The sequence below is a fragment of the Quercus suber genome, unplaced genomic scaffold (genome assembly GCF_002906115.3).
Source record: "Quercus suber isolate HL8 unplaced genomic scaffold, Cork oak 2.0 scaffold_1224, whole genome shotgun sequence".
NCBI lineage: Eukaryota > Viridiplantae > Streptophyta > Magnoliopsida > Fagales > Fagaceae > Quercus > Quercus suber.
This window is the reverse complement of record NW_027070619.1, coordinates 14,856-28,464: the sequence shown is the minus strand read 5'-3', so window position 1 is coordinate 28,464 and position 13,609 is coordinate 14,856. Positions and strand designations below refer to the sequence as shown.

Here is a 13,609-nt window from a genome sequence, read left to right as displayed (position 1 = left end):
TTTAAAAAAAGTTTTTTTTTTTTTTTTTTTTAGTAATTCAAACTTTAGAGACAAAAATAGGAATGACAAAGTAACTTTTTCCAATAGTTTAGGAAAAAAAAAAAACATTTGATAGTATTTTACCAAAAAAAAAAAGAATAAGTACTAAATATTTGAATGAAGTTTTGAATTTGCTTTTGAATAAAATATTTAAAAACAAAAAATGAAAAATAAAAATCCCAACTATATTTTAACAAAATAAAAATGAAGAAAGAAAGAAAGAAAGAGAGCTAACGACAAAAAACGGCTCATATATTCGTTTCATTCAGGAGTTGCTTTCAGTTTCAAACTTTTCTTTCTCTTCTTTCACTTCCAAATTCCAAATCTCTCTCTTTCTCTCGTTCATTTTCACATCCGTTTCTCAAAAAAAAAAAAAAAAATTTCACATCCAAAAAAACCCACAATGTCTACGTATATCATGTAAACAGTCGTATATATATTTTTCTATATATATATGCACCAAGCTTTCTCTCTCTCTCTCTGCAGAGCAAGCTTTCATGGCGGGTCTCCACTCTTCTCTCAGACCCAACTCTTCTTCTTCATCTTTATCATTATCTTCTTCTTCTTCTTCACAGTCCTTCACGTCTCGCCTCGTCTTGCTACTCACACTTCTCTCCTTCACCCTCGCTGGCTTCGCTTTCATTCTCCAATGGCGAGGCGGACTCAACGACCCCATGACCCGTTGGTCTCCGGACCACCACGAGTTCCCCGGAATGGCCATTTCCGGGGCCGGACCCTCCCACCCCTCTCGCTCCGATTGTGTCGATCTTCTCGGCCAGAGTCGCTCGCCGGCGTTTCCTTATTACAGGGATTGGAATTTCGGGCTCGGGTCGGATCTGAGGCCAAAGGTTCGATATTGGTTCATGGGTTTTGGTTCTTGGGGTTTGTTTTTTGGTGGGTGTGTTTTGGTTTTTGGATCTGTGATGGTTTGAGAGATAAATGTGTGATCTTTATTGGAATGAGAATGGATTTTGGATGTGACTTATATGGGATATTGTTCATTGATGATCAAATTAATTTTTTTTTTTTCATGTAGGAGAATAGTGTTGTTGTGTTTTAATTCAAACCCAATAGAGCTTTAGTTTTTGTTTGATCATTTCTATTTAAGGTTTTCATCAATATGCTTTCTTTATTTTTTAATTTTGTTTGATTAATCTTGAACATGTCAGGAACTAACAAAGGTTTTGACTTTTGATAGAATAGAATAGTGAAAAAGAATACATGTGGCCAACCGTGACTAATATGTTGAGGAAACCATAGCTGACCCCAAAAAATTAGGGACTAATAAGGCTTGGTTGTTATTGTCGTTGTTTGCTTGATTAATCTTGAAAAGATTAGCGGTGCTTGGTGTTTTGACATTCAGGTTGACTTTGATTATTTTCTGAATTGATATGGAATTTATCTATTGAGTCTCTTTGATACTTGTTGGTCATTTATATACTGAGATATTGATTGTTATTGATCCATAAGCCCTTCGAATTCTTCCGTTTGGTTTGTTGTGGCCTTTTAGTCTGTTTGATGGCCAATTTTTTAATTATTTCATGGATTCTTCCATTTGATCATAATCTATATTAGCAATTTGAAATCTTGTTTTGGATTAATTTTGAATAATTGGTATTAGGAAATAATGCTAATTTTGACATGTATTTGATATGGGGAATTATGGATCACTTTGTGACCTCTTCCTTCTGCAATTTGCTGTATGCCAGATATGTATTACAACGAGCACTTCTGCTAATCTAGAGCAGATTTTGCCATGGATCTTTTATCATAAAGTTATTGGAGTTTCAAACTTTTTCCTTTTTGTGGAAGGGAAGGCTGCCTCTGCAAATGTGACTAAAGTCTTAGAATCAATTCCAGTGAGTCTTAAGTTCTTCAATTCTCTGTTACATTTTACTACTCAATACCTCCTTGTATTTTGGTTGCTGCACATTATGTCAATTTAATTCCCTTCTTGTTTTTAATTTCCTAAATTTTCCTTGTTATGGACTTGACATATCTTGTTCAGGGGGTGAAAGTTATATACAGAACCAGAGAATTAGAGGAGCAGCAAGCTAAAAGGTTTGTACATTCTCCATTAAAATTATATAGTAGTGTGTGTGTTTGTCTTCCTCTCTTAGGAAATTCTCTAATTGAATAGTTTATTGCTATCAGAATACTATTGGTGCAGGACAATTAATAGAAAAATAAAAAACAAGAAAAGTAAAGATAAACCTAAGAATCAGCACTTAGGTCGCTTGGAATCAGCACCAAGCTAAACCCTTAGGAATCAGCACCTAAGGACTCTTAGGAGTCAGCACCTAACAACTGGAAAAAATCTCCAATCTGAATTTCATTAATCAGATCTATTCTCCAAATACAAATAAACTAGACTCTTATATAAAGCTAGAACTGGAAAATAAAGAGATAAAGATAACAACATACCAAAACTAATCCTAATTGAACTCAAATACTAATCCCAATCTAATCTCAAATCTAATCCCTATCCAAATAAAAGTCTACAATTATTCAATTTCCTATAAGATAAATACAAAAATCTGAAAATATAAATTCTAAAATAATTTTGGTTTTGCTCCTCATCATACTCCCTTGGTTGGAGAAAACTCGACCTCAAGTGTTGAATGATGAAAAATCTGGCACATAATACTTGCTGCAGTTGAGGAATCGACTTTGGGAGCATTGAAAATAGATAAATCTTGTATTCCACCTCATGAAACTTTGCTGGAAACTATTCTGGAATCACAAACTCAATGTGAGGAATTGGAACATCAACCTTTTCGACTTTACCAAACTGTAGATCTGCATGCATCATGGATGATTCTTCAAGTATAGAGGCTTCTTGTTGTTTAAACTCTGTAGTAGACTCTTCTGGTTGAATGAACATTGAAACTTCAATTGACACTTGCACTTCTTTGTCAATATCAAGGTCCGATAGTACTTGATTTTCCTTCATTTGAGTAGTCAAGTCTTGAACAACCTTCACTTGATTAGCCAAGTCTTCAACAGTTTTCATTAGATTTCCTAAGTCTTGGCATATGGCAGATACTTCATGAGTTAGCTTTGCATTGTTGCACTGCCTCATACTTGTTCTTTGATCTTGTAATTTGCCATGAGAAGGTTGTTGTAGATCTTTGTGAAAATACTGTGGGAATATACTATACAAAGATCTTCTTTCATTCTTTCCCAAGTAATTTGAGGCCAATGGCATCTAAAGTGAAGGCTCTCATAATGTTTTCAATACTCTAAAGCTCTACCAGCAACTCTTGTTTTGGCATACCACATCTTTTGTTTGTCGTTTGATAAATGCACTTGTGCAAAGAATTGTTGATTGTTCCGCCTCAAATATCCAACATCTGAAAATCCATGGGTCTTGATTTTTATACCCATAAAAAATATGTGGTTGGACTATTACCATTGTGCCCTAAAATAATAAATCTCTAAAAAAAATTGTGATAAGAACCTGAGCTTGCACACTTGAGTTGTACTTGAGCATTACACTTCATGCTGATGTGCTGTATAGCTTGGGCCTGGCACTACAGAACGTTAAAGGGAAGTCACTGGTTGGGTTTGGGCTTTCAATATGGCGGGTCAGATCTTGTCTCATTTATGTGGAACTTTGAAAGACCAGTGAGATCTGGCCAAAATTTCAGGTACTGGATACAACCAGTCGAAATGGCAGCGATGGGGGGTGTGTGAAGAGGTCCAGCGGTGACACAATGAAGATTGTCTGGCAGTTTACAGCGGCACAGTGGAGTACCCGTAAGCAGATTATGGTGGAGTCGAAGGAACAGCTCTAATGGTGAGATTGGGCAGCTGGGTTCAGGGATTTCCAGATCTGTGTTTTTTTTTTTGGCTGATGGTGGCAGGTTGTTTGAACACAGTACTTTGGGTTTTGACAGTCAGCACTTAGGTCGCTTGGAATCAGCACCAAGCTAAACCCTTAGGAATCAGCACCTAAGGTGTTAGGAGTCAGAACCTAACAACTGGAAAAAATCTCCAATCTGAATATCATTAATCACATCTGTTCTCCAAATACAAATAAACTAAACTCTTATATAGAGCTAGAACTTGAAAATAAAGAGATAAAGATAACAACATAGCAAACTAATCCTAATTGAACACAAGTACTAATCCCTATCTAATCTCAAATCTAATCCCTATCCATATAAAAGTCTACAATTATTCAATTTCCTATAAGATAAATACAAAAATCTGAAAATCTGAATTCTAAAATAATTTTGGTTTTGCTCCTGCATCGTATACCTTCTAGTTTTAATATTGAAGTTATGTTACTTTAAGGTCTCTGTTCATTGCTATTCTGTCTAATTGCTTTTACGTTGTGAAAGTTTATTATTTTGTACATGTTATTAACTTCAATGAATCTGATTATTTATGCTCAATTTCCCCTCTCTGTGGTTATTATATCATTAGCCGGATCTGGAATGAAACTTGGTTGGCCAGCTTCTTCTACAAGCCATGTAACTATGAGTTGTTTGTGAAGCAATCTCTCAATATGGAAATGGCGATTGTCATGGCAAGGGTATGGATACTCTTTTTTCATTTGTTGCATGACATGATTAGTATATTTTCATTATATAATAAAATGTCTAATATTATTTTTTACAATTTTAGGAGGCTGGAATGGATTGGATTTTCCATCTTGACACTGATGAACTAATACATCCAGCAGGAACTAGGGAGTACTCTTTGAGACAATTGCTGTCTGATATTCCTGGAAATGTTGATATGGTTATTTTTCCAAATTATGTGAGTGAAAAAGATTTATTTAAATGTAAAATTTTATTTGATATGGTAAATAATATTTTTTTTATGATGGCATATGTTTTGTTTCAGGAGAGCAGTGTTGAACGAGATGATATTAAGGAACCTTTCAGTGAGGTATATTTCTTTGGTCTTCACTTGACTTAGCCAGGATTTCAGTAATAGATATGACTGATTTGGTTTAAAATTTAGCAACATTCTTACTGATTAAGTTGTAATATTAAATTCTTTGTATTATGGACTATCTCTTTAGACATTTTTTAATCTTTATCAATTCAAGTAGATTGTGTTTGGGAAAGTCCAAGATGCATAATCTGTTTCAAATATAACTTGTCAAGGTTGCTTTGAGGAAAAATAATTTTTTGACAAGTAACGAAATATTTACTAGACTGCCTGTTAGATCTGATATTGAATTTCCTAGTCCTACTTTTTAGTTTTCCAAATAGGTCCTTAGTATATGCTTAACACACATGCAGACATAAGACATGCTTGCAGGGCATGTCCATGCAAATGGAGGTCTATTATGGGATACTTTTGTACTGCAATTATTTTAACCTAGATTGGATATGATTAATTAGTTTTGTTTGTAGTTATATATTACTTAGGAAGTTTTTGGATTTTGGTCAGTGAGTAAGTTACACAGGTTAAAGCCCTTCACTATAATGCAATCTGCTTCATATTTTTTAAGTAGCTTAGTTTTGAAGAATCTATGGGCAGGGAACTTACAAGTTATTACGCTCTAGTATGAAATGTCTGAAGATCACATACTTTTTTAGTTTTTATTATTTTTTAAGTAATAAGTTTTATTTTTTAGAGAAGAATAGTCTATGTTCAGGATTATGAACACAAAATATCTTATAAAACTAAAGAAGTAGTTATTACGGAATGAATGGAAGTGTTGTAAAAAGTTTGCCTTTGGCCTCCCTTTTCTTCTTGTAGAAAGTCTAAGCATTGCTATCTTCTAATCAGAACTTACAGGACCCACTTATGTGGGACTGGCACTAGCTCATGATCATTTTTTCTATCTTTTCTTCTAATATCTAAAATTTGTTGGGCCCCACTTAAGTGGGACCGCACTAGGTAAAGGCCTTTTTGCTATCTGCTAATCAAATATATGAAATGTACACAATATTGGGTTCTGTCTCTTTACATATGACTTAATTGGTCCAATGGCCCCTCCCTGGCAATGTAACCAACCAGCCATTATCTTCCAAGTATTTCAAGGCTCTTCTGTGGCCATGTGAGGGTTTTGCCTGTGCACATTTTAGGATTTGCACCATTTTTGATTTGTTGAGAAATTTCATTCATTTGAAACATGTTTCTAGATTCTGCATGATGATTACTCTACTGTGATTAGAATAGCTTCACTGTCAGTTTTGGCATAATCAAGTTTTAGTACTGAGATAGTTTAATTGTTGAAGTTCTACAATTACTTATCAAAAAAAAATGTTTGTTCAATTTTTACAATTGACTCAGTGTTCCCATCATAATTGTCAAATGCATTTTGATTTTTTATTGCAACACATGCACAGATACACGTTGCTATTAACCAATGTCACTTATCTTATGTTGGCATAGGTCTCAATGTTCAAGAAGAACTATGATCATCTTCCAAAAGAGGTATATTTTGGCAATTACAAAGACGCAACTCGTGGTAACCCAAACTACTTTTTGACCTATGGAAATGGGAAATCAGCTGCTCGGATTCAAGATCATCTTCGTCCCAATGGTGCACACAGATGGCACAACTACATGAAGTCCCCAAAGTATGTTAATTCTGTCTTTTTTTAATAATTTTTTTTTTGGGGGTTGCTCTTTTGGGGAGAGGAGAGGGGAGATGGGTCAAACCTGTGACATGGGGATTGGGGATGGGGGGTAGGTGCCAATTGAGTTACAAGCCCATTGGCATTGATTTTGTCATGTTTCAGAAATTTAATGTGCATGCATTTCGCCATCAATGTTTCAAAGGTTTGTGCATGTGTGTACTACAACTTACTATTGAGCATTGATATGCTAGTTCCTGTGAAGGTTCAATATAGCATGTAATATATTATCATACATGAGCTCCTTGGAATCTTGGTAATTATGTTTACCTGGTGCCTATGTGATACTGGTTTTTTTTCTTACCCTCAAGTTCTTTCTTTTTAAGTGTTGAAATTTATGGTTAAATTGGTATGGTTTTTTTTTTTCCTTGTACAACCACTTATGTTTCCTTTTCATTCTTCTTATAGTGAGATCAAATTAGATGAGGCTGCTGTTCTACATTACACATACCCTAAATTTTCTGATTTAACTTCAAGACGTGACCGGTGTGGCTGCAAGCCTACAAAGGAAGATGTTAAAAGATGCTTCATGCTGGAGTTTGACAGAGCTGTGAGTTCTGATTCCTTCACTATGCTGGTCTTCCCCCCCCTCCCCCCCCCCCCCCCCCAGGTGGCCAAAAAAAAAAAAAAAAAGAATAATCATCTTTTGAATTGCAAGATTGCCAGCTTAGTTTTGTGCTCCTCCTCCTTAAATTATTTTCCCTTTTGGCACTTCATATATTGCCAGCCATCTTATTCTTGATTTACATATCATGTGTATAAATTTCTTTTGATGATATCTGTGGTTGTTTTTAAAAGTTATCACATTACATTTCATGCTTAGGTGCAAATTTAAATCCAATAATTTATCTGAGGCAACACAATGGGGCATCTCAATTCAATCATATTAAGCTAGGCTGTCCCTTCATTTTGTTATTTTACTTTATGCATGGTGAATGCCTGTACTTATGCTTATTATTTTACTGAATTATCAATGAGATGAGACAGAAATACACTTCCTCAGGATTCATAGGAAGGAAAGTGTGATACTAAGGGATAAATACAGGCTCTCTCTCTCTCTCTCTCTCTCTCATTATAGTTGGAGATTCTTGCGGGATAGATACTAGGCTCTCTATCTCATTCTGTGCTTGGAGATGAAAGTTCTTGTTTGATTTTCATTTTTTCTATTTGGGTTTTTTTCCCCCTTTTTATCTTTAATTTGTTGTTCTTAAGGTAAGTGGTAACTTATCAGAAACTCTTGTACAGCTCTGTTTGATCCTCTACATAGTACTTGTTTTAGATATATAATTGGTGACCAATGTTTTTTTTTGATAAGTAATTGGTGACCAATATCTTAAAATTAATGTAACACACATTGTAGATGGCATGTAGTTTGGAGAGCTGGTTTTGTTACCCTTGAAACCAAGTGAACCAAAATCACCACCTTAACATTATGATAAATAGACACGGGTCTATGGATCCCAAGTACATTTTGTCAACACATTATTAAGGTTGGGAGCTGTGTTTCAGCAGTGAGTGAACCATTATTTATTTCCATATTGTTTGGCTCCATAAATGAAACAGTTCTATTGTAAATCCAAAAGGCAATTTTTGATGATCATCATTATAGATATGATGCCTTTCTACATTTTTTGTCGTTTCCAAGTTTTTTCATTTCCCCCTTATTTTTCTCTTTTGGTCCACTTTTTGTAAGGCTTATAGCCTCTTTTGTGTAGATGTTCCTTTTAGAAGGTGATCCCTTTCTGGTTTGTGTTATTACATACATCTGGGTAGTGCACGTGAGGTCTCCAGCTAAAGTCAAATTTATGGTTGGTTAATGAAAATTAAAAAATTAAAAAAGAAGAAGAGATTTTTTGGTATCAATGTGTGTGTGTGTGAGAGGATCTACGATATGTGAATCTAGAATATTTATTTCAAATTCCCATTGCTACCAAAAGGCCTTAATGTCATTATAATTTAATTTTTTAGTTAAATAGTTTAGTGCAAACACATTCTCATCTTGCTTACTGCTGTCCTATTTTTCCTATGCAGGCATTCATAATTGCTTCCACTGCAACAGAGGAGGAAATGCTTCGCTGGTATGAGGAATTCTACAAACTTTTCTATTCATGATTTCCAAATGGAGTTCATCTCTATATACTAGAGGCCTTCTTCTTTTTTGCTGAATATACTAGAGGCCTTTGGTGTCCACTTTTTTGTGCTTTAAAAAATGCCCCCACATTTTCTTAACATTGTTCCTACCAAAAATAGTAAATACGTAAAATAAGTAACATTCATAAAGTCATTGAAATAGAAGAATTTGGTGCCCACATGTGGCTGACCCTGACTAATATGTTGAGGATTTATAGTAACCCCAAAATTTTGGGAATAAGGTTTGGATGTTGTTGTGGTATCCTCAGCTCTGAAATCTCAAAAATAACTCTTCAATATGATATAATTTTTTTATTAAGAAACAAGAACTAAGGCCATATATTGGGGTTAAAATAGTCAAAAGTGAAACAAAATTGAAATCTTTAATTTTAGCCATATTTCTCTCTTATACAGCTATGTAATCCAAAAAAGATAAGATTGAAGGTGGTTTAGATTATCCGGAATGTTACATTACACCCTTACACCACGTTTTGAAATTCAAACTCAAGGAAAAAATTGTAAGTTTAGGTTCTAAAAAAGTTGACTTAAAAAAAAAAGAAAGAAAAAGACTGATCACGCTCGGAGCACATGCAATGATGCTAGTACAAAAATATAAATTTTCCTAGGATATCGCACAGTGCAAGTTACATTCTAGGGTGCAATTGCATATCCCACAGAAATTGAACTACTTCATTGTGGTTTAGCATTTACTGTGGGAATGATTGTTGCGAATGAGACTTTCATTGGGAAGGATGACCCATGTTTAGAATTTGAATGAGACTCACTTTTCTTGGGTTTTCTTGTTCCCAAGATGACCTATTACAACCCACATTAGTAATCAGATAAGAAGGGGTTGTATTATAAATGAGATATGTACTATTCCTTGGATTTGTATCCTTGAAGTTTTTGTGTCTCACTGGTATTACATTTTTGCTTTAGGTACAATGAACGCATTGTGTGGACTGACAAAGAACTAAACTTAAAACTTATGAGGAAGGGTATCTTGACTCGCGTTTATGCTCCTAGTGTGAGTTCAATTGCCTTCATATCTAATGTCTTTAAAGGCATGGTATTTTATATTCTTTTAACCTATGCATGGCAGTTGGATATTGTCAAACTTTTAATTTTTTTTCTCTTCAGGTCATTATTCAAAGTCTGAGGGAATCTGGTGTTTTTAGCACCACAATAGCATCAGCTATGAAAACGAGTGTTTCAAAGGAAAGTTTTTTAAAATCTGTTGATAGTAGCAACTCTTCTAGGGTACTATCATCTGGAGCTATTTCTTCAAGAAAGATTGGTAACAGCAGAGAGACCCAAACAAATGGAAGAAAGGTCTTGGAAATCACAGAATTTGATTCTCACCCCTTGGCTATCCCACCCTTATCTCCTCCTGGCCTGCATGATTTTCACATTGATACATAAATTTTTTTGACATTGACTATGACCCATCCCTCCTTGCCATAGACGGCTTCCTGTTTGGAGATTTTGAATTTTTTCTGAGAAGAGAACAGAAGAGTGAGAGAAAGCTGTTGGCCATTCTGAGGCACTTCATTGTTCAGTTTTATGGGGTTCTTCCCGATCGTTACCCAAGCGCTGGTGTACATTTCAGGTTTAGATTATAGGTTTTACAGAGTGATAGGTGTAGAGCGGATTTCAATTGCAGATTCTTGATTTTCTTACAGCTTGACCATGTATGTTACTGTTGGCTGATTGCCCGAGGTCATAATCTGAAATCTTAGGCCTCACATTTGTTTGTTAATACACATTGAAGGGGGTGACATTAGAATATTCTTTCCCCAGTCATAATACTGAGATGGCTGCTCAATAAACATGGCTGATTGCCTTTGATTTTCTCCATTTAGTTAAAATAGAAAAGCCTTCTGTGGATTTATTGATTTGATGTTGGGTTTAATGGCCGTAATAATGATGGCAGCCGCAGACAAATTGACAATATGGGACAGGGAAAGGAGTAAAAAAGAATGGAAAGGAATGTTTGATTTCCATTCCTCTGTTTGGGAAATTTTTATGGCTAGAGCTCCATGCATCCCACATTTCTGTGTTTGAGGAGGTGGTATTATTTGTATTTGTTGAATGCATCATCCCTCTCACATGGGGTGGGTCATTGGGTCTCACATTTGAGAAGTCAAAATCAAATTAAACCCCCGGTATTCTAATTTGAAAATTTTATATCCTTGAAATTTTAGAAATGGGCAAATTGTTGTTAGTTAAGTGATAGTAAATTCTATCATGTGCACTGTAGTGCTAACTAACAAAAATGTAGCAAAATGACCAATTTGGCCATTTCCATAACATTAGGATTAAAATTTTGGCGATTGAAGTCTTGGTTTGCTAATAAAAAGCAATCATCATGAAAATTTTGGTCATTTATGTAACTTTAGGATTAAAATTTCAAATTAAAACAATATGAGTTTAGCTTGATTTTCATCCAAAGTTCAACGTCTTTTTTCTTTTCCATTTTTTTTTTTTTTTGGTGTACTTTATTAAAAAGGAAAAACAAAATTCTAGGCGTGGGTAAAGAAGTTAGAATAGTTTATCGAACTAGGTTTTCTTTCAAATTGAATTAGAGGTTATGTGGTGTAGTGGTGGTTTATAAGAACACCTAAGTATATTAAATCTTGTGATTAATTAAATTATTTCAAACAAGTCATGTTGCTATTTTTTTGTTAATAATTTGATAGTTAGGGAAGGGGGATTTAAACCATAGATATCAAAAGCATCAAGAGATGCTAAATAGTTGAGTTATAAGACTTAAAAAAAAAAAAAAAAAAGTTTTATGGGAGTTATAAGGCTCTTGATAAGTCACGTCACTATTAAGTATGTTATGCGATTAAAAATACACATAGAATTTTAAATTGTCTTGCAATGGATTGAATGAGCGTTCCTCTAATTGAAGAAAAATTTTATTTTAATTTAAACTTTATTTGATAATGATTGTAATTTATTTTCTTACAATTTTTTTTTTTAAAAAAATCATATCATATATATTATATTAAAGTTGAAGCACAATTATAATCCAAATTAGTTTCTAATCTAATTTTGTGCTACATGTTCAATATATTTTTCTTAATTTTGGTGCTAAATGATCAATTCATAATGTTTAGCATAGAAGTCGAGAGGGTCATCTAAGTAAGACTACCTCATCTATATCTATATATTACTAAAAGCTGAAGCGTAGCATTTAATGTTGCTACGCTCACGTTAAGCCACATCAGCAACCATGTCATTTCCATCATCTTTTCTAAAATTTTCCTACAATTTTAAAATAGTTTTTATCAATTTTAAAATACTGATAAATATAAAATATTTTACAGCCCTATCTCTACCATAAAGCCCACTTCTTATACATTTAATTCCACCATAAAGCCCAAACCCAAAGTCTTTTCAACTGAAACCTTTTAAAACCCTCTGTTTTCACGGTTTCAACTTTTTGTTTTCCTGCACGGTTTCAATTTCCTCTCCCTACGTTTTAGTTCTTTCCCCTTCCCCACTTTGTTCTACGGTTTCACATTTAATTCACGCCAACATCTCTCCCTTCTAACGGTGGCCTCTCTGTCTTCCTTCCTTCCTGTCTTCCTCTCCTCACACTACTATATAAATACTAACAGAGGCTGGATGATTTGGTTGAGGTATCTCTAAATCCCAGTTTCTTTTGTGGTCCATTCTTTTGCATGATTTTTTTCCCCCTCTTTTTACTGCCTTTTTCGTGCCGTGGTGTGGATAATTGTTTACTACCTCTTTCATAGGGTGTTGAATTTTTGATTGATGTGTTTTTAATGGAGTTTTACCTCTTTGGGTCTGTTCATTTTGAGTTTTTTTATTGTTGGGTTTTTTTTTTTAATTCTATGTGATTCCAATGACTTAGTTTGACTCTAATTTCTTAGCGTAGTGCTGTGGTGTTTGCTTCCGCTGTTTTCCAACAATTGGTCCCTTCTAACGGTGGCCTCTCTGTCTTCCTTCCTTCCTGTCTTCCTCTCCTCACACTACTATATAAATACTGACAGAGGCTGGATGATTTGGTTGAGGTATCTCTAAATCCCAGTTTCTTTTGTGGTCAATTCTTTTGCATGATTTTTTTTTCCCTCTTTTTACTGCCTTTTTCGTGCCGTGGTGTGGATGATTGTTTATAGCCTCTTTCATAGGGTGTTGAATTTTTTATTGCTACGTTTTTAATGGAGTTTTACCTCTTTGGGTCTGTTCATTTTGAGTTTTTTTATTGCTGGGTTTTTTTTTTTTTTAATTCTATGTGATTCCAATGACTTAGTATGACTCTGATTTCTTAGCGTAGTGCTGTGGTGTTTGCTTCTGCTGTTTTCCAACAATTGGTATCAGCGCCTACTTCAATATCATGATTGTATAATATGTTGATTGGGTTTTAGAATCAAAGCAAATGTTTTCCTAGTGTTTCAATTTTTTGTAGTAATTTTTCTGCATAATTGTGTTTATCATGGTCTTTGGTTTAGACATGGTTTGATATTCATGGTTTTGATTTTAAGTCATTGTGCAAGCATTTTTATTTTGTGCTAAGATTGTGTTTTTTAATTGAGATTTATAAGGCTACTATGGTGTGGCTAATTGTTTACTGCCTCTTTGTTAGGGTGTTGAATTTTTGATTGCTAGGTTTTTTAATTGGAGCTCTACCTCTTTTGGGTCCGTTCATTTTGAGTTTTTTGAAAATTGCTGGGTTTTATATTCTATGTGATTCCAACGACTTAGTGTGACTTTGATTTCTTAGTATAGTGTTGTGGTGTTTGCTTCCGCTCTTTTCCAACAATTGGTATCATAGCCTACTTCAATATCATGATTGGATAACATGT

At 34.4% G+C, this 13,609-nt stretch overlaps 1 protein-coding gene across 1 annotated transcript; it reads left to right on the top strand.

The window, feature by feature from the left end:
- Window positions 1-288: 288 nt before the first annotated feature.
- LOC111988757 (glycosyltransferase-like At2g41451) lies at window positions 289-10,631 on the top strand. Its single transcript, XM_024020545.2, has 11 exons — window positions 289-887; window positions 1,749-1,898; window positions 2,048-2,100; window positions 4,471-4,579; window positions 4,672-4,806; window positions 4,894-4,938; window positions 6,400-6,587; window positions 7,053-7,194; window positions 8,676-8,722; window positions 9,714-9,801; window positions 9,915-10,631. Exons 1-11 carry the CDS (start codon window positions 537-539, stop codon window positions 10,194-10,196), a joined length of 1,590 nt encoding a protein of 529 aa, XP_023876313.2. The 5' UTR covers window positions 289-536; the 3' UTR covers window positions 10,197-10,631.
- Window positions 10,632-13,609: the final 2,978 nt, after the last annotated feature.

Bases quoted from the DNA above. Each gene is read 5' to 3' on its own strand.
- LOC111988757 (XM_024020545.2), top strand. From the start codon at position 537: ATGGCGGGTCTCCACTCTTCTCTCAGACCCAACTCTTCTTCTTCATCT. The intron at 4,939-6,399 runs GTATATTTCTTT...ATGTTGGCATAG, and splicing joins TTAAGGAACCTTTCAGTGAG to GTCTCAATGTTCAAGAAGAA. The intron at 9,802-9,914 runs GTGAGTTCAATT...TTTTCTCTTCAG, and splicing joins CTCGCGTTTATGCTCCTAGT to GTCATTATTCAAAGTCTGAG.